This window comes from Coccinella septempunctata, chromosome 5, assembly GCF_907165205.1.
Source record: "Coccinella septempunctata chromosome 5, icCocSept1.1, whole genome shotgun sequence".
Classification (NCBI taxonomy): domain Eukaryota; kingdom Metazoa; phylum Arthropoda; class Insecta; order Coleoptera; family Coccinellidae; genus Coccinella; species Coccinella septempunctata.
In genome coordinates, this window is record NC_058193.1 from 21,676,793 (window position 1) to 21,696,583 (window position 19,791).

At 35.5% G+C, this 19,791-nt stretch overlaps 1 protein-coding gene across 3 annotated transcripts in view; it reads right to left on the bottom strand.

Annotated features, from left to right (window-relative positions):
* The window catches only part of LOC123313385 (RNA-binding protein Musashi homolog Rbp6), a 1,061,117-nt gene that overhangs the window by 54,775 nt on the left and 986,551 nt on the right, over positions 1-19,791 (bottom strand). For all 3 annotated transcript variants that reach the window (XM_044898252.1, XM_044898254.1, XM_044898251.1), the window contains one exon: positions 117-199. In XM_044898252.1, coding sequence (XP_044754187.1) covers positions 117-199 — 83 coding nt within the window. The remainder of the gene's footprint in view (positions 1-116; positions 200-19,791) is intronic.

Genomic DNA, 19,791 nt, shown 5'->3' on the forward strand with positions numbered 1-19,791 from the left:
ACATAAGCTGTAAAACTTCCATTATCTGGCAAATTGGACGAAAATAACAAATGGAAACGTCTTATTGGCACAAAGCGTCGAACTTTCCCCAATCCAATAAAAATCGAGAAACTTACCATTTTATTGTTGATTTCATGAAAGTGTATTTCACAAACTTTATCTACTACGTCCTCGCTCTGAAATGTGACGAATCCAAAACCTGAAACAAAAAAGAAAACGAGTTACTTAAAGAACATTCGTCGGCTGATGAAACCGCAACTTCCGATGTCGTTTATTATTTGGACTTTTCGCTAGAATGGTCGCGGTTTGCTTATTTTAAACTTTGTTTCGTTCCTTTCTCCACGTCTGATAGGGAAAAAGCGGCAAGAATTTATGGACGGAAATGAAAAGTCACTTCTTGTTTTGCCGTTATCGACTGGGCATTATTTCAAAGTGCCAATATTCGATTCATTTCGGATTTCGGCAACTACGTTCGCATTCTCGAAGAACAATGAGAGTGGATGGGAGGGAATATTTATCTCTGGTTGGCAGACTGTGACACGGAAAATGTTATCGCTTACTTTTTTGCAATTCATCAGAGGAACCTGACAGGAATTGAATGATTGGAAAATTGTATAATCAATTATGGAATAACTTGATAAATAATGGAATAACTTGAGAGGAGTTTATACCACGGGACTTTCTTTCCATCCGTATAAGGTGTAAAGGGGGAAAGACTTTCAGAATGTGGAGTATTGCTGGACGATAAGTAGAAGTAACGAATATTACAATAATTTCCACTTTCATCGAAAAGAAGGCAGCACTTAAAGAACGTCTTTTTTCAATTTCACCAGGATACGAATTGTAGCCAATGGCGAGAGTTTTTGAGAATTTTTTTCATGTGGAAATTCATAGAAGAGATAATTGCACCTCGGAAAGTTAATAAAATGCATGAATATTTGTTCTTCAACGAAAAAAATTTTTTTTTCCATTTGACGAATAAAAAAATTCCTGACTTTTCGAGGTTGCCAACTGTTTGAATTCAATTTTAGTGAAAACACCATATAAATTAGTGGTTTCTGACGTAAGATATTCATTTTCTCTTTTTGAACTGACCACTAAAATGCTGTAGATCCCTCTTAATGAACAAAGTCATGGAGAGTCATTCGAAAAATACTGTTGAAATTAGTTCCACAAAAGTATGAGTTTGTGTAATGGCCAGGAAAAAAAACTGAAACATAATGAAGTCGAAGTAACTTTCATTTCTCATGTTCTTCACTTAACAGGGTATATACTTCTTTTTGAACCCATGAAATTGGGCAAATTTTAACTGTTCGAACCTCTGTCGATTTGCATCTCAAATCATTGCAATCTACAGGGTGTAAAAAAGTAACGCAGAAAATTCATATTTTGGGAACTTACTATATTTAAAAAAAAATGGTGGAACAGGTCAATTTTAATTTCATGCGAGTAAAAATTCGAATTCAATAATGAAAAAGGTGAATGAACTCAACATCCTTTCATCCCTCATAAAGGGTGCATGACTAAATCCTCTATGTAAAAAGTTAGGTTATTTGAAATAAAATGGTTCTGATCGAGCTTTTTTACCAAAAGTGTTAATATCGAAGATGCATGACTGTCACTTTCTACTCACTGTGTATGTCAGAGGGTAAGTTTGAATATTTGGGACAGAAAATAAGAATTTATAGCAACATATTGTCCCATCAGGTTTCTGCACTATAAAAAAATCTCAATATAAGACATGAGTAGGAAATAAGGTTCTTGAATGTATTTTTAATCGCCTTAAATTTTTATCGATTTCTAGGTACCTCATTGAATGAAATGATTCCTACCAAGAATTAAGGTAGAGGTTATTACCATAAATATATTCTGGCTGGAAACCCTATAGATATGGCTTAGCGAGTTAATAGCAGATTCCATTGACAGGACAGTGCGCATCGCATTAAGATCTTGATGCCACAACAATTATTCCAAAACATTCAAAGTTAGTTTTACCGACAGTTTTATAGATGGAATTTAGTATAATATTATAACAAATTTCATTGGTTAAATTGTTGCACATTGAGTGGAAAGCATACTTGGCCCATTACTATTTCGTAGTTTTTAATAAATGACCTTATCTCCTCCTAACATTTGCGGATGATACAATTAGCTTTATTATTCAAGAAAACGATGTAAATTTAGTCATTTTATCGACTAAACTAACAGTGGTGGCGGTGTCTGTGTATGAGTGGTGTCAGAGAAATGGCTTAATATTAACTAAATTTAGCAAGAACCGAGTGCATGTTTTTTCTGCATCTAGGAAGCTTACCAGTTATTATAAATCTAGTGACCTTTTGGATCAAGATCTTTAAATCTCACTAGATAAAATTTCTGATAGAAAGATAGCCCTACAGCATTCATGAGTTAGTCATATATCAGATTCGAGTGCTCTTTATATAATTAATAATAATAATAGTTTATTGTGATATAAACATAAACCGCAGAGGCCTAAGCCTGTACGATTTTAATTTTTTTTTCTTCATTGACGATATCTCTTCACGTCAAGTATATGTCTATGAGAATAAATCTATCTATATTAAGCATTGTGGATTAAACAGAAAAATAATTTCAAAATATAGTGATCTATAATTGATGTACAGCACTAGTGCTACCAATGGGTGAAATATTACATGATTTTGCTCAGCTTTCAACTCTATAGAAATCAGATTCTGACATACACTTTTCAGTTCATACCTCAAGAAAAGAACATAGTTGAGACATTGTAGAGAGACCAGATGTGGTCTTTATAAAATGGTTGAAATATTTAGCTGTCATTAGTTTTCTTCCTGCTTCACTGAATATCTTTTGAGGTACTTTGAGGTAACATTATGATGAAGGGTTTTTCGAACTTATGATCCACTCCTAAAGCCCTCAATTATTCCCGAAGAAAAGCCATAATCCCTTGATAGATTTCCTTCCGGAAATAAGGATTCCCATAAACATATATCATCAAAAATGATATGTGCACTTAATATATCCCACTATCTATTAAAATTATTTCACCAATGTCATTTTACTACGCCCATTACGTGGTTTATCCACCATAAAGCAGATTTATTCGTCCGAAGGTTGACTTAACTTCCATAAAGTCTCGGATCGGGATAAATTGCGTTTGATTTTTCGTATAAAGTGGGAAATGCCTTGTTAGTCGAAGGATTTTATTGCATATTCTGTGCATCTTATGGTCGGATTTATCGAGCGCATTCCCACATGGAAATACGGGGCGTAAAAGCGGCGATTTCCGCACTATTTGCAGGAACAAATTGAAAACAAAAGACCTGCGCTCGACCTTTTTTATCGCTCCTCGAAATAGCGGAAAGGAGATATTATTCGCGGATTTCAGAGGTCAGAATCATTATTTCTGAAGGAGTACATTGCAGTTTTATGTTTTATTCGTAAACTTTTTGTGCGAATAAATGCTCAGCTTCAGTTTTATTTTGCGAAAATGTTGCTTCGCTTTTAGTTCTATGAGATTTCTATCAGATTGTATGAATTAATTGAAGGAGAACATGTAAATGAATCATATTCAGAGAGATGGTGGTAATTATTTGAAAAAACATGGAGGAAAAGGCCTCTTTTGGCTCTTGTGTTTGCCGTAGTCTGAATATCAATTTTTTAGCTGTTGATATTTTTAGTTCGCAGTGTCGAGCGATTTGATCTAGATTTTGTTTCATAGAGTGAAAGTATATGTTTTAAGCGAGTCCAGTGCGTATATCTCGAGTGTGCAATGTATGAAAGAGGGGTTCATTTGGGTGAAGCAAAGGCACAGAATCGCCAAATCAGTTTTTTTCATAGGAGTGCGCCGTGCGACGTTTCGTTAACTTTTTATTTGCAATCAATCAAATTCACTAGTTTTCTTGTTAATTTTTAGCATCTCTGCAAACTCTGCCAGGTCTAAGTTCCGAGTCCGACAGTGTTAAACAATAGTTTATTCGATCATGTGCATATTAATCTAACTATATAATAAAAAATTTCAGGTTCTATTAGCTGCTCAACTCTATAAAAACGTCAATTCAAATTTTGGCTTACTGGGGAAAGTGTGCGCGGATAAGTATGCGCACAGATTCATTAGTATTACTTCAGTGAGGAATAGATTATGACATTGTTGATTTTCTTGGTTAAGATTCGATCAATATTGTCCTATTTGTTCAGAAAAATTGATTGTGTGGTTCACTAAGCACTGCGTTCACTTACCCCGTGAGGGTTTCACTATTAAATATTTTTTTGCGGAAAAAAAACGTTTTTATTTCATTGCTTTTTGATGTTTTTTTTATAGATTAGAATTCTCTATCTTATAAATATGTTTTAATTTTCCTAGCTTCAACATTTGGAACAGGGTTAGGCTTGAAAAGCAAAAGTGCGCACAGTTGCCCCGAATGACTCTAATCTTCAGGGGTTGACTTAAAATCATTGACGATGAGAAATATATATTGTAGTAGTATTTATTGGCCTATGATCATCATTTTGGTCTATTCTTTGAGATGTTCCTTTCAGCCACCTTTCATTCATCTGAAAATCTGGTACGAAAAAAGAGAAACTGAAAAGTAAATCTTCTTCGGTTAAACAACGAGAGGACTTCTGAAGAGGGCTGACAAATACTTGCAGAAACAATGGTCAAAATGATGGAAACAGACCAAAAACTCGTACTTCATAATGTTGATTCTGCTTAGGAAAATCAGAAAAAAATTTGACAGAAAAATGAGAAATGAAACATGGGAGATCAATTGAACTCGAAATATTAAAATTTCAGAATATATATATCGAAAATATAACATTTCACGACAGGTATTTAGCTTAATTAGTTGGAATATCTCAATATGCACGTTTATGACGAAAATATACAATTCATTTGCATTCGAATCACACTGCAGTGTGTAATGCGGTAGCACATTTGCAGAGCATCTACCTCAAAAAACTGCTAAACAGTTCGAGTTCCATACTCAGATCCGTCGTAACATACGCAGTCTTTTCCCATGTGAAAAACTCACCACTTCACCCACTACAGATTTTTCAAAATAAAATCTCACCAATAATTACGAATGGAAATAGATATAGCCTTATGAAGAAACTACATCATGAAGCCGAAATAGAAACGATACCAAACTACACTAACAGAATCTTCAACCATTGCCCCGCTAGCAAAACAACAGAACAAATCACCCACCGGAAGTACAACAACATGTATCCCAATTTCAAACATAAACTGCCATATCAAAACCTACAGATTTTCCGAAAAACGAAGGAATAACCACAACATAGTTCCTCATATACAAAAACTAGCTCAAACAAGTTTTTTTTTTATTTATCTTAAATGTAGCTTTAAAAAGCACAACAGTATGCAAAAATACACTTTTCACTATAAAAATCACAACTACGGAAATAACTATACAATTATCCTAAGGTGCATTTGATCGACTTCAAATTGTACTGACAGAGCGTAAGGTGTGAGCATTTATACAGGAATTGTTCACACACAAGATATCCACCAATTGTAAAGGTAACTTGCCTAAGTAAACCTTCTTTGTACATAATTTTCTAAATAAATATTTTTGTCTTGTCTTGTCTTGTCAATTTCCCTCCTAATATGAACACCCTGAGTTCGAAGCTCGCTCGTTTCTTGAATTTTTCATGTAATGTAGGTGGAAACCTTGGAAAATAACAACACACACTTCAATAATGTTGTACGCCATAAAACAAATTCTGTCTAGCTAACACATAAGTGGAGAAATGAAAGTGAATCGAAATGATGAATGAAATCCAAGGCGTATAAACAAGGGCAGGAAACTTTTCAATTTAACTTTTACGTTTTAGTTCTCGGTAAACAAAGTGAGTTTTCCAACACGATGTTAAGATAAATTGTTGGAAGGAGAATTCATTCTGCGATTCGAGGGACATTTGAAAAACGTTCAAGATACTGCCAGGAAAGTTTGAGAAGGTATTTTCCAACCCTTTTTTTCGATACTAAATGAATAGTAGTATAATATGGTATTGTGTAGTAGGAGTTATTGGGCTATTTCCATCATATGAAATATAATAACAGGCAACTTCCTAGAGGCAGCTGGCGAAAGCTAGCCAGACCGTTCCATATGATGGAAATAGCCCAATAACTCCTACTACACGTCCATCATCGTTTATTTCACGTCTAAATCTGAACCAAACAAATTCATAATTGCCAGTTCAATCTGGAAATGGTGGACTCACTAAACCTCTCATTTTTTTCGAAGCGTAGAAAATTGTCCATATCAAAATTTAAAAAAAAATCATAAATTGAAAGGGCCATGCATTTTTCAAAATTTTGAATAGAAATACCTACTAGGGGTAGAAATTTCTGAAACTTCGTAAATAATGAACTTATATTCATATGCAATTTTCGGGGTCTTAAAACTTTTTTCATTAAAATCTCAAATGACAGGCGGTCTGCAAATATAATCTTAAAAGAGTTATTGAATTAAATCAATACATAACACAGGAAGTAAACTCATCTACTGTGAATTATTATACGATGGCAAACCAGAATTCGTTGACGTGCCCCAAATTTACTTATCTCCCTTTCTTCCCTCAGCCAGTATGCCTAATGAAGATGCCTTGCAAAGGGGCGAAATGGCGTCGTCGAAAATGTCGCCAGAATTTTTCCATTTCCGCCAGAATTTTAATTCAAATCGGAATGAAACAAATTACGAACCTGTCGTAATTCAATTTCCTGCGAAAATTTCGTTCATTGCAGACGCATTTCGGGTTTTGCGCGGCGTTGAAATGTCTACGCATCCTTGACGCAAAAATTAATCGATAATTCAATTGTCCGAAGAGTGGATACAATTTCCGTCTGAAAAAAAAATCATCGTATATCACAAAAGTGCGATTATGCAAACTGCATCCCATTACTCAAAATCTGACATGCTCATTTAAACGTTGGTGGTACATGGTAGATACTATGGAGAGTAGAGAGAAGGAGAACGATCGCTGCTTGGAGACCATAGATTCTTTATCCCCTAATATATGTACCAATAGAGTAGTTCATGTTTTTGCCAATAGCCGCGCTGGCGATCATCGGATGACGAAATTTTGATTTAACCTGATTGTAGTTGGCTGATTGAATTGTCTTCCTGGTGACAGATGATTGGGATAATACACTGCGCAAAAAAATTAACGCACATTCTGAAAATCTCAATTTTAATGAAAGTTCACTCTACATTGACTTTATAACTTATTTTTTATGTTCTCTAGGGAAGGTTTGGAACGAAACAAGACACATTAAATGGAAGAAAAATTCAGGATTTCACCGAATCTTATGTGAAAGAATAGAAATGAACAATTTTCAAAATACTGAAATGCTGATAAGTGATTTAATACTTGGTATTTCCACCCCTTGCGTTAATTACAGCTCGGCAACGACGGTTCATACTCAAAATGAGTGATCTTAAAATGTTCTGATCTAATCCTTCCCAGATTTCTCCGAGTTGGATTCCTAAGTCATTAAGAGTAGCTGGATGATTGAGGGATTGAGGATGTCCCAAACCTGCTCAATGGGATTGAGATCTGGACTTCTTGCTGGCCATTCCATTCGAGAGACTTCAACCTCTTCAAGGTACTCCTGAACGATGCGCGCACGATGGGGTCTGGCATTATAGTCCATAAAAATGAAATTTTCACCAATGTATGGGGCAAATGGCACTACATGCTCTTCAAGAATGTTCCTTATATACTTATCAGCATTCATAGCTCCATTATCAACGACTACTAGGTCTGTGCGAGCAGTCAAAGATATTCCACCCCATACAATCGATCCTCCCAGGAAACCAGTGTAGTATTCAGGAAATTGCACTGAGCATATCTTTCATGTGGACGTCTGTATACAAGGGAACGTCGATCACAATGGTAGAGGCAGAATCCAGAGACATCTGTGAAGAGAACTCTTTCCCAATCGGCCTCTTCCCAATGGATATGCTCTCTCGCAAAATCCAAACGCTTCCTTCGATGGGCTGGGGTAAGAGCTGGGCCTCTTGCCGCGACACGAGGCCTTCAATGATATTCTTTGAGGCGATTTCTTATTGTCTGAGTGCTAATTTGCACCTCGTTAGTTTGCTCAAGCTGAATTTGAAGGAGGCGAGCGGTTGCAAACCGTTGTCTCAACGAAGAAACTCTCAAGTAACGTTCTTGACTGGCAGTTGTTAAACGTGGTCTACCCTGTCCTGGTCTTCGGACATTCATACCTGTCTCCCTGAATCGCTGCAACATTCTGGACACACTTGTATGGGAAACTCCAAACCTTTCTGCAATTCTTGTGTATGTCCACCCTTCTTCTCGCAAAACTACCGCTTGGGCACATTTCTCTTGGGTCAAATTGAGTGTTTCGCGTTGCATAGCGATCGAGTGTAGAAAATCAAACGAAAGAAAAACTATTGATCACTAGAATTGATCAAGAACAACTGATTTTAGAATGAAGCCAATACATTCAAAATCTGATAATATCATCTTTTTTTATTCCTGCTGGGAAAAAACATCTGTATTGAAGAAAACCTTTGAAAGTGGATAACATATGCATGCATAATTCTGATAAAAATAATTATCATTGAGAACACCTTCAGTTGTAGAATAAATTCGAGATTTCCATAATGTGCGTTAAGTTTTTTGCGCAGTGTATTATTATTTTCGATTTTCGATAAGAGAACAACATATGACCATGGTGAAATATTGAAGCGTGAGCTAGTATAAAAGGGTTTTGGCATCGGAAAGAAGAGGAGAAAGGATAAAATTTTCGAGTGCATTTTGGAGAGAAAAGTGGAAGAAACCATACCTCAAGAATCGACTGGGAATCAATTTGTGTGTCAAGAGCCTTTTTGCGATGAAGATATCAAAAAGATGATAGGATTCATTATGAACGAAATCGAAATTGTCATCCCTCGTTAGAAGTGGACTCGTCTGAGTACGTCTGAGTCTGAGTACATGGTTCAGAAGTGGATATTCTTGAAGAATTTTGTTGGCATAACATAATATATGTTTTAAAACGGTTCTCAGCTGAGTATTGGAAACAGAATCTACTTTAATAAGTGATAAATCTGAGATTGCTACCTTTTGTTGTCTTGATTGTCCTACTCCCCACTGCGAATGTATATAATTTTGAAGATTACCTTAAACCAACTAACATATCCTGTTTTCAATAAACAATGATGAATATATTATGTAGGTATCATTTCTTTGATCAGTGATTTCTTTTGAATTTCATTGATTTCGTCTTTTATTATGAACGAATAAAGCTGATTACTTAGTCCCCTTTATAATGTGAATTGTATTTCATTGCATATAAATCAGAAAATTCATATTTATTATAGATTTGAAGAAACGTATTTGAGAAAGCATCAGAAAAAACTACGACACATAACCTAAAACAAAATGAATGTTGTTCATTTCAAATTGACGCTTAAAGGTAAGCGTCCACAGTTCCGCATCGTACGCAACGCACGGATCGTATCGAAAGTATTTTAGAATGCTTTGTATAGGAACTCATATAAGTGCGTCCACTGAAACGCATCGTACTGCCCGGATGCATCGCTTGATAATTTTAAAACGATCCGTGCGTTGCGTACGATGCGGAACTGTGGACACTTGCCTTAAATCCCCACCCCTTATCGATAAACGTAGCGATCGCAGCGACTCCTATCCCATGCTTTCCTTTTCTCTATTCTCCATAGTAACTACCCTTATAGTAGTTCACCATGTAGTAATGGTCGAAAGTCATTTTGAGGTGTTTTCTAAGAAAATAAGCAAAAATTTGTAATAATCAGCAACTAGAGAAGCGAGGTAAACGAAAAGTCGTATGAGGTATGAGAATCGATAGGGCCATCTGAAATCTAACAACATTTCATATAGTTCTGCAAATGGACCTCAAATTAATATTTTTACCAGTCTAAGGGTCTACACATTTGAAACACGAGATGGCGCTCACATCACTACAATCGTTTCGTTTCCGATCTTTCAAACTCTATAATAATATTTATGGCTTACAATCTAGGATTTTACAATTTCAACAATGTACAAAAATAATCATATGCTTGAGGATTATTCCGAATCGGTTTAGAATTGCAAGGATCTTGTTTTTTGAACCGAAGGAAGACTTTATTATGGAAGTCCGTAATAATACGTATGGAAATAATATAGATTTTTTTCGAAGAGTATACTGCCTGTGATGTCAGCATATAAAAACCATTAGTAGGTATTTCCATACATTTTCCTCGTAGCGAACGAAGGACAACAATGAACTTTCTATCTATTATCAGATCTCATTCAGGGCAGTCATTCATGAAATTCGAGCCACTGAATAAACGGATATCTTGCTCAAATTATACCTACTAATGGTGAACCGTATTCGTTTAACCGAATCGGAGAATCTTGTTCGAAACAGTGCCTAATCCAACATAAAATGGGACCGTTAATGATATTCAATGTTGATGAAATGGAATCCGCTACGATATTAATTGAATAACCATGTACGGGCCCATCCAGACCACGAAACAAAACCATATATCCTTCAACGCTGGCTTTCAATGAGTTCGGAATGAACGTATATTTACACCCTCTCAAACCGGTTCCAGCGTTCCGTTATTTATATACATTCGAATGGATAAATGGCTTTCCCAGAACTACCCGAAGCAATTCTTCAGGGGTAACGAATGGCAGATATGCGAATGGGGAAGTTTTTGAGATGCGAGCTCTTTCGAGGGCTCGAAAAGCGTCTTTCGTTATTTCGGGATCTACATGCAATTTCGTTGTGTGTTAACCCCAGTTTTCTAATTAATGATCGCGACAGGTGCGGGGTGGCATGTCTCTATTACTAGACGGTTATAAAGCGGGTACATATATTCTCCATTTATTTCAGCACGCCGGGGTTAAGCTATAAATTCATACGTAAATCGTTTCGGAATTTGAAAAAAGGCAACAAATTCAGCACGCTAGGCTCTTGTTCCAAAAGTATTCCCCTAACAATTGCCCTCAATTTTTGGGTGCATTCCAAATTATACTTCAAGGATTTGAGAATTTGGGAATGGGTGACATTCGATGAGGAATTCATTTTACCAGGCACCATGGTTTTTATAGACGGAATGAATATGCAGTGACATAATTTCGAAGTTCATTTCAATCTGAGAATGATCGACACTTCGATAGTTACGTCCAGTTTCATAATCAAATTTAAAGTCACTTTAAGCTTAAAGCTTCCTTTACTGTCATTTTAACGGCCGGTTTCATAATCAAACCTAAAGTCGCTTTAATTTTAAAGCTTCCTTTAACCCTACTAAAAATGACACTAAAGGAAGCTTTAAGCTTAAAGTGACTTTAAATTTGATTATGAAACTGGACGTTAGTAGGATTAAAGGAAGCTTTAAAATTAAAGGGACTTTAGGTTTGATTATGAAACCGGCCGTTAGACATTCCATCAATCGAAAAAATTATTGCTCAACATTCAACATTCAAGCCGCATTCGAGGAACAATATTTCACGGACGAATCATATATCTGATAATTTTCCGTTGGAATGTAAGAACACGCGGAAGACCGTACTCACATCAGCATAAATTTCTAAATTATATAGATTTTGCTAACACATTTGCGAATCAAGTATGATTAACAACTTCTTGAGAAACTATTATAATATTTTAGAGCAGTTTGTTACCAGCGCATACTCCATTTTGGAAATGTCTCCTAATGGACACTTGACAATAGTTCGTGACCGGTAATTTAAACCTTTGTCTCCGCCAAATTCGTATTCATGTAGGTTTTGGTTGAATTTAAATTTTTACTGAACAAGTCTAATCGAGAAATGGCCTACCTTCGCTCGTAAAGGTATTATTTCTTGAAATAAGGATCATCGAGCCCTTCAAAATGAGTTTTCAATGATGAATTACATATTCATTATTGAAAACTTGAATATTTTTAAAGGTGAGTTCTTCATCATTTGAAATTTATCAAGTGAATAATTTCACCAATAATTGCATATAAAAAACATGCGAGAGTGCTTGATTACAGACATTGAACAGTTATATGTTGTAACCAGGTATTTTCGCTGCATCTGGACTGCTTTGTAATCAACAATTTTTGTAGATTCTGTTGCAAAAAAGGCTCGCCATGGAAACTTCCAATACAGGGTATATTTGAAGGTGGGGCTTTTTTTCAACAGAAGGTAGAACTGGTCAAAATAAAGCGTTTTACCAAAAATCACCTATACCAAACTTTAAAAATGCATAGTTGAAAAAAATTGAAAATGATTACTGAAATAGATCCTAATACGACCCCAGATTGTTTGTTAGCTGAACATAGACAATATTGTGTTAAACGACTTATTTTGATGAGTTCTACCTTCTGTCAAAAAAAAGCTTCACCTTTGAAAACACCTTGTATGTAAAACATTTTTTACATTTCAGGGTGTTGGATGAAATCTTTCTAAAATGGTAAATATCGAAGGAATGATCATTATTGCGGAAAGCTGTAGAGTCATTCGGGTCAACTGTGCGCACTTTTGCCTTTCAAGCCATACCCTGTTTCAAATGTTGAAGCTAGGATAATTAAAACATATTCATAAGATAGAGAATTTTCTAATCTATCAGAAAACATCAAAAAGCAAACAAACAAAAACGTTATCTTTCCGCAAAAAAGAATTCAATAGAGAAAGTCGGAGTGCGTTCACATGCCCCGTATTGCGTGTAAGTGTGCGCACCCTCACGGGGTATGTGAACGCAGTGCTTAGTGAACCACACAATCAAAACAAATTACAAAATAATGTCATCAAAATGTTACAATATTAGAGAAATGCTGTTTATTGTCAATACAGAAGCGCCTTTTTACAAGCAGTGCATTATTGTTCGTGCCACAATTCTTGGTGAACACAACACTTGATACATGCCCCTGTTGGTGGCTCTTCATATTTTTCTGAACAAATAGGACAATATTGATCGAGTCTTAACCAAGAAAATCAACAATGTCATAATTTATTCCTCACTGAACTAATGCCCATATAATGAATCTATGCGCACACTTACCCGCGCACACTTTCCCAAGTAAGCCAAAATTTGAATTGACGTTCTTATAGAGTAAAGCAGCTAAGAGAACCTATAATTTGTTATTATATATTTAGATTAATATGCGCATGATCGAATAAAATATTGTTTAACACTGAGGTACTCGGAACTTGGACCTGGCAGAATGTGCAGAGATGCTAAAAATTAACTAGAAAACTAGTGAACTCGTACATAATGAATTCCAATAATGCGATAATATCTGGGTTCCATTTGCATTTTGCAATGAAGATATTGTCCATAACCTGATTGACCCGAATATGCCAATCCAGCTTTAATAAACTTGGTAGTAGCTGATACTTCATCAGAAACTTTTCAATTTTTTCGCCATCGGTCATTCTCAAGCCGTTCAATTAGATAAACTCCGCCGAATATCACGTATTCCCGACGGAAAATACGAAAAGACCAATTAATTAAAAGGGCTGTTTCGGAACGGAAAGGTTGCAGAAGTTCTGAACCAGCGGATGCCTTTTCACCGACTTATTTTGGCCGAACTTGAATGGAGTTTGGAATAGGGAAAACACAGCTTATTTCGATTTTATGCCCCGGTGCATTCCGCGGGAACAAAACGACTTGACCAGAGCCGTGTTTTAGATAGGTCGAAAAATAAAATTATTAAATTCGCCAGGAGTTGGGAGTTCAGGTCCTTATGGGACGGGGGAAAAGTTGAGCGGGTTATATGTTCCAGCCAACTTTTATTTCATCATGTAAACGGCCGTTTTTGTGGTGTACGACGTCATGTTGACGGATGCTGTTATGAGGGTGCTCCGAAAACGACTCCAAGTATCACTGTGACGGAGGGATAGAAAAATATTACTTTGAATTTTCGTGTATTTATGTCGTTTGATGGTTGTTTTATTATCTGCTGTAAAACGAATGTGTTTATCTCATAGAGCATCGTACAGAAACTGCTGTACTGATTTTGGTGAATCTTCTCGTGTTTTTAAGCGGATAATCGAACTTCAAAATCGATGTATACTGGGTGGGCTTTTTAAAACGAAACAGACGAGATAACGGGCGGAATAAATTTATTTCGAAAAATTGCCCGGACACGTCGATTTTTGTTTCGAGGGGGACAAATTCACAACTATATCGCTTCAACCCTTAGTGTTAGAACACCAACCCCTAAATTTTGAAAAGGAAAGATAGGGTGAGTGATACCTCATTTTAAAGGTCTTTTTATCCTGAATTCAGCGTATTAATTTTTTTCTCATTTAATGCATTTGTTTTCGAGATATTCAATTTCGAATTTCGTACAGTACCAGTCATTCCGCCAACCATGCTATGTGAAATCGTCAATTATTTGACTAATTCATTCTGTGGTTACGATGGAAACCATTAATTGTCAACGTTAGACAACGAAATAATTATTATTTGTAATTACTTTCTTCAACAATTAAGGTGGTTGTCTCGTCTGTTTCGTTTTAAAAAGCCCACCCTGTATGTATATAGGAAGTTTATCTCATCAGCGAACTCACCTAGTGATGTAATGATTTAAAAGGCATTAAGAAGAACACGATGCTATGCTAAAGGGAAGAATTGAAAAAGGAATACATTAGTAAAATTTCAAAGCTTATACCATTAAATGGTACACAGATGGTTGAAAGACGACGATAGGAAGACGGAATTTAGGAGGCAAGCACCAAGAGTTTGGTGATCTTCGTTAGGCTCCTGTTCAAGTGTTTTTCAGGTAGAAATACATCGAAAGATGCTGAAACATAAATAACCCTGGAAAAAACTAACAGGGATGTGACATAGTTATCCATTCTGATAGTCAAGCTGCTATAATAGCACTGAACTCCTATATAGGAGCTTCGCAATTGCAAGACTGCGCAAGGAATGTCTTATGTTGAGAGAAGTTGTATTTCAAGTACGGGACAGTGGAAGGTGGTGACTCCGGCATCGCAAAATCGAAACAAAACCTAAACATATGGCTAGACAATTAATTGTTCAGTACCAAGTTCAGCTGATTAGATGAATCAGGTCAGTTAGTTATGTTGAAAAAGTGCTATGATGTTTCCCAATTTCATCCCATTTTTACGACCTTTGTTGGAATGTTCGGACAAGAAGATTGTGATGCCCATTGTGAACAAATTCGTGAATAATTTAGAGGAATTTTATTGGTGTGATTTTGAAGTATTATTCTAATTTTTACACTTGTGTCCCAAGTCTCTTCTGTCTGTTGGTATTATTGAAATGAGCCATTTCATAAAATCGTGTAAGTTACATAAAAATAATGAGAACAATTCGACAATCCCAAGTTTCCATTTTCCATTACCACGTAAATATCGAACCATCCAATAATGGTCGACACCACTTGGTAGAATCAGGACATAAGTTTTTTCCCACTGCTTTGCGATAATTCAGCTAACAAACGTTCTAGGGTCGTATTAGGATCTATTTCAGTAATTATTTTCAATTTTGTTTTCAACATTGTCATTTTGAAAGTTTTGCAAAGGCGATTTTTGGTGAAACACATCATTTTGACCACTTCTACCTTCTGTTGAAAAAAAAATCCTCTCACCTTCAAATACACCCTGTATAGAAACTAAAAGTCAGAAACTGAATCTTTCAGAAAGTTTGGAGATCAATTCATGTAAAGTATCGACAGATTCACTCAACGACGTGATTGACCTCAATTACAACTCCTCATTATTGAATTTATTTTGAATATTTGTGTTCAACTAATAGTATTTTCGTCAGTTTAGTTGTAAAAATGAAATAAACAAAAAATATATATAATTTGAATGTTTATAAAAAAATAAAATAAAATAGTTCTTTGAAATCTTAGGGTAGATGATAGTCTTCGATGATATAGACGAATAACGATGTTATTATGAACTAATAAAAAGTTCCATTTTCTATATTATTTCATAACTGATCATGCCCTCTAATTGCTCTAACGTTTCCGGAAATTACCATTATCATTTGTCTGATTTGTTCCTGCCTCAAAATTGCTCCGAATGTTCCAGAAATTGTCATTACCCTATCTAGATTCCTAGGAGTAGATTCAAATGCTTACTTATATACAGGGTGAGTCTTTGACACGTACAAATATTTCAACAGTAGGTACATTTTAGAGGTCAAAAGAAACCCTTTTTCTATACCATTCTTTTCGATTCGGCCCTGATAAAAAGATGTAGCCATTTTAAGTTTTCATAATGAGCGGTACCACAAAATTACCTTCGGAATAACTTACTGAATATGTGACACTACTCATCTGTGGATCTTTTAAACAGAGTTGTCTTCAGCCAAAGTACTCATTTTTTCAAATTTTACACACGGTAAAATAAAGCGAAGAACTCAAAAAAGTCAGATATTCGAATGTTACGTATACTGAAATTCTGTTTATTAGTATAAACTGAGAAAGGTTTCTATTCATTTCTCAAAAATAAGAAACGAAAAGTTATCCATGTAAAAGACATCAGTTCATCATACTCGCTGTAGAGAAAGAGTCGCCCTGTGAAACCACTCACGAAATCAATGTTCCAAATCCTGAATAAAAAAATTTCACATTGAAAATACGGATGTAATCGGAAGGAAGAACATATATCTCCTCGGGATGATCTCTATGCGCGTCTGACGAGGCTTTGCAGTCTCTCCTTCCTAATAACGCTTAGCCCGACTATTCCCTACCCCATCCATCCCTTTTTTCCCGCTCCGCTGCAATCCGCAATCAGATACAGAGCGTCGTCGTTCTGAATGTATCATTTATAAGGGAATTTCAACGTATTGCGGAAAAACAACTGAAGAGGGGGACCCCGACATGAAATATTATATCCGATAAGAGGAATTTATCGCTAGCGGCATGTTTTATATTAATAGAAAATATTGCCGATATTTTTCGAGATGAAAAGTTCCAGGATGAGATTCTCGCCTGATAATGTCCTGCTCGAGTCCCTGGCATTTTCCGAAAGTATTTTGAGCTTACCGACCTACTTGCACTTCGTCAGTTATAACGAGTATTCCAATGCGAGTTTGAAAAAGTGGCGTACTAGCTGAGGAAATTTAAACGGAGCACCATACCCTTGTATGATACAAGGATACAGAGAGGGATAAGAACCTCAACAAAAAATTTCTTTTTTATAACATAATGACTATTCAAATTGAAGGGCATCTTTGTAGGTAAAATGAAATTTCTCCTTTCTTTCTCCATTTCGGAATTATAGTTGAACAAATAGAAAGGAGCCTTATCTAATATACAGGGTGAGTCTTTAACTCGTAAATATATTTTAACAGTAGATTCTTGAAGTCAAAAGCAACACTTTTTTCTACACCATTTTTTCCGATTTGGCCCTGATAAAAAAATATAGCCAATTTCAGTTTTCATAATGTGCTATGCCGCCTATGGAAAAACTGATTTTCCTTCAGAATAATAAGCTAAATCTATGACACTACACATCTGTGGAACTTCTGAACTGAGTTGTACTCAGCAGAAGTACCCAATTTTTCATTTTTGAACATCAAATCACTCGAAAACGGAGTATTATACGAGAAAATATGAAGAATACTTTTATATTATTACAAACCGTTCAAATATTGGGTTCTTTCAATTTTTGGTTTAAGAAAATCCTCAGATTCCCACTATCAAGATAGCTAGAGAACTCGAAATCAGCTAATCTTCAGTGACACGAATTTACGATAAACAGAAATGCCATTCTTCGATCAATTCATTCCATTTACTTAGAGATATGAGTTGTGTTGATCTGACAAGATCAAAAGGGACCTAAATCGAGCTCAAAATCTACTCTATCTGGACGAGATGATATTTCTGTTAATGTTATTAGTACCGAAGATTCGGGTGACTTGGGACGATTGTTGAATTCAACTTGTCATATTTTCAAAACGGTGACCTATTTTTATCTAAAAAAGACGTTCGAATATGCTTATTGATTCAGACTATTTTAATAATAAGTTAGAATAAGTTATTTATTTTCAACAGGTAAATACCCAGTTACAGAAAATAACTTAACTTAGCATAATAAAAGAAACCAAGCTACATTGCTAATAACGAAAAGGAAGAAAAACAAAATTGAGCAATATTATACCGAGACTAGAAATATGCAAATGAGAAATATTGCAAACTAAAAAAAAAATTTAAAAATTACAATAGCATGAAAACAACGAATCAAAAAAATGAAGAGAACAACCGCTAAGCGGCAAAAATGATTATACATAAATAAACACCTTGAAGACTTAATTTAACCTAATCAACTATTGATTGATTAGGATATACACTATGCTCCAGAATTCGGATATAAATTTTGAAAAAAATAAAATATACCTACTTGTCCCAAGTGACCCACCGATTTGGGAGGCTTGGGACACAAGTTTATTTATTGAGTTCTCAACTCTCAAATGGAATTGGTGACTTGGACGGTACATAGTTTTGAAAAATTAGAATTTGTGATTATGTAGTTGAAATTCGGTAAGGAAATTAAATGATAAACCCTTATTACAGCGAAAGTGAAATAAATTGCAACACAAATGTAAAAAAACTAAACAAAACAAGGGAACTTTGATTTCTTTCATTCTTTGGTGATTTCTTTGTGGAAATAACGTAAATAATATAATAATATCCTGCGAAAGATCGGCATATTTCCTGTTGCCCATGCGCCGCTTGTATCTATTCGGCATTGTCCCAAGGCACCCTATGAAACAACAAAACAAATGAATGAGATCCGTGTTGCCGCTTGATTTGTAAACAACCTTGTTTCATGACATATCTAATATTCCAATATCCCACGTATCCAGAAAAAAAATTACACATGCACAAAGTGAAACACATGTACAGGACACTAGAAAGTACAAGGGTCATAAAAAAACGCTCTTTTACTCTCCCGAATTCGTTAATTTTTCCTGTCAATTCAAACGCTCTGGTCACGGCAAACAAATTAATTGTTAAACTAACCGAAAAGACGCTACACCATCTTATAATTTTGTCCCTTCACTCATAAATGGTAAGAAACAAATAATTCTGCAAGGGGGGTAATTGTCCCAAGTTACAGGACTGTCCCAAGTCACCCGAATCTACCGGTAATGGTGTTTATGTAGTTAGTTCGACTTAGATCGTGACATTTGATCACAGATCAAAGATTATTGTTTTTGGCCTCGGCAATTCATTTGATTATAATTTTTTAAGGCAAATCGTCTTGAATAGGCGTATCTCCTGGCCTACTTATGCTAATTTGTCCCAGAACAACATACCAATTTCAAAGAAAATGACGTAACATTCAAGCGACAACCCGTATGATGTAGGTCTTGAATTCTTGGATGAGAAACGATACACGTAAGGCGAAAGGAAATCCTTTTAAGTTTACAACAAAATCATTCTTCGACCTTCCTTCAAAATCAATTTACCGCAAATATATCGCATACTACAATAGCCCGAAATGCGCCGCACATGTGGGCCTCCTATGCGGGAGGATATTTATATTCAGGTGCTCTGGTCGAATAATAGAGGGGCCGAAAAATGGAAATCCAACCTACGTGTACAAAATGCTTTCCATCAATCAGTTGATTCACCTCATTGTGAAACATAATGGCATCACTATTCGGAGGTTTGTCGGTAAATATGTATTGTGTGGAAAATATATATCGGAATATTTCTATCGAATGGAATTAATATAATATGCGAATGCAACGCTATCGTTATGTCATATAACGTGAATTGCGTGGATTTTATT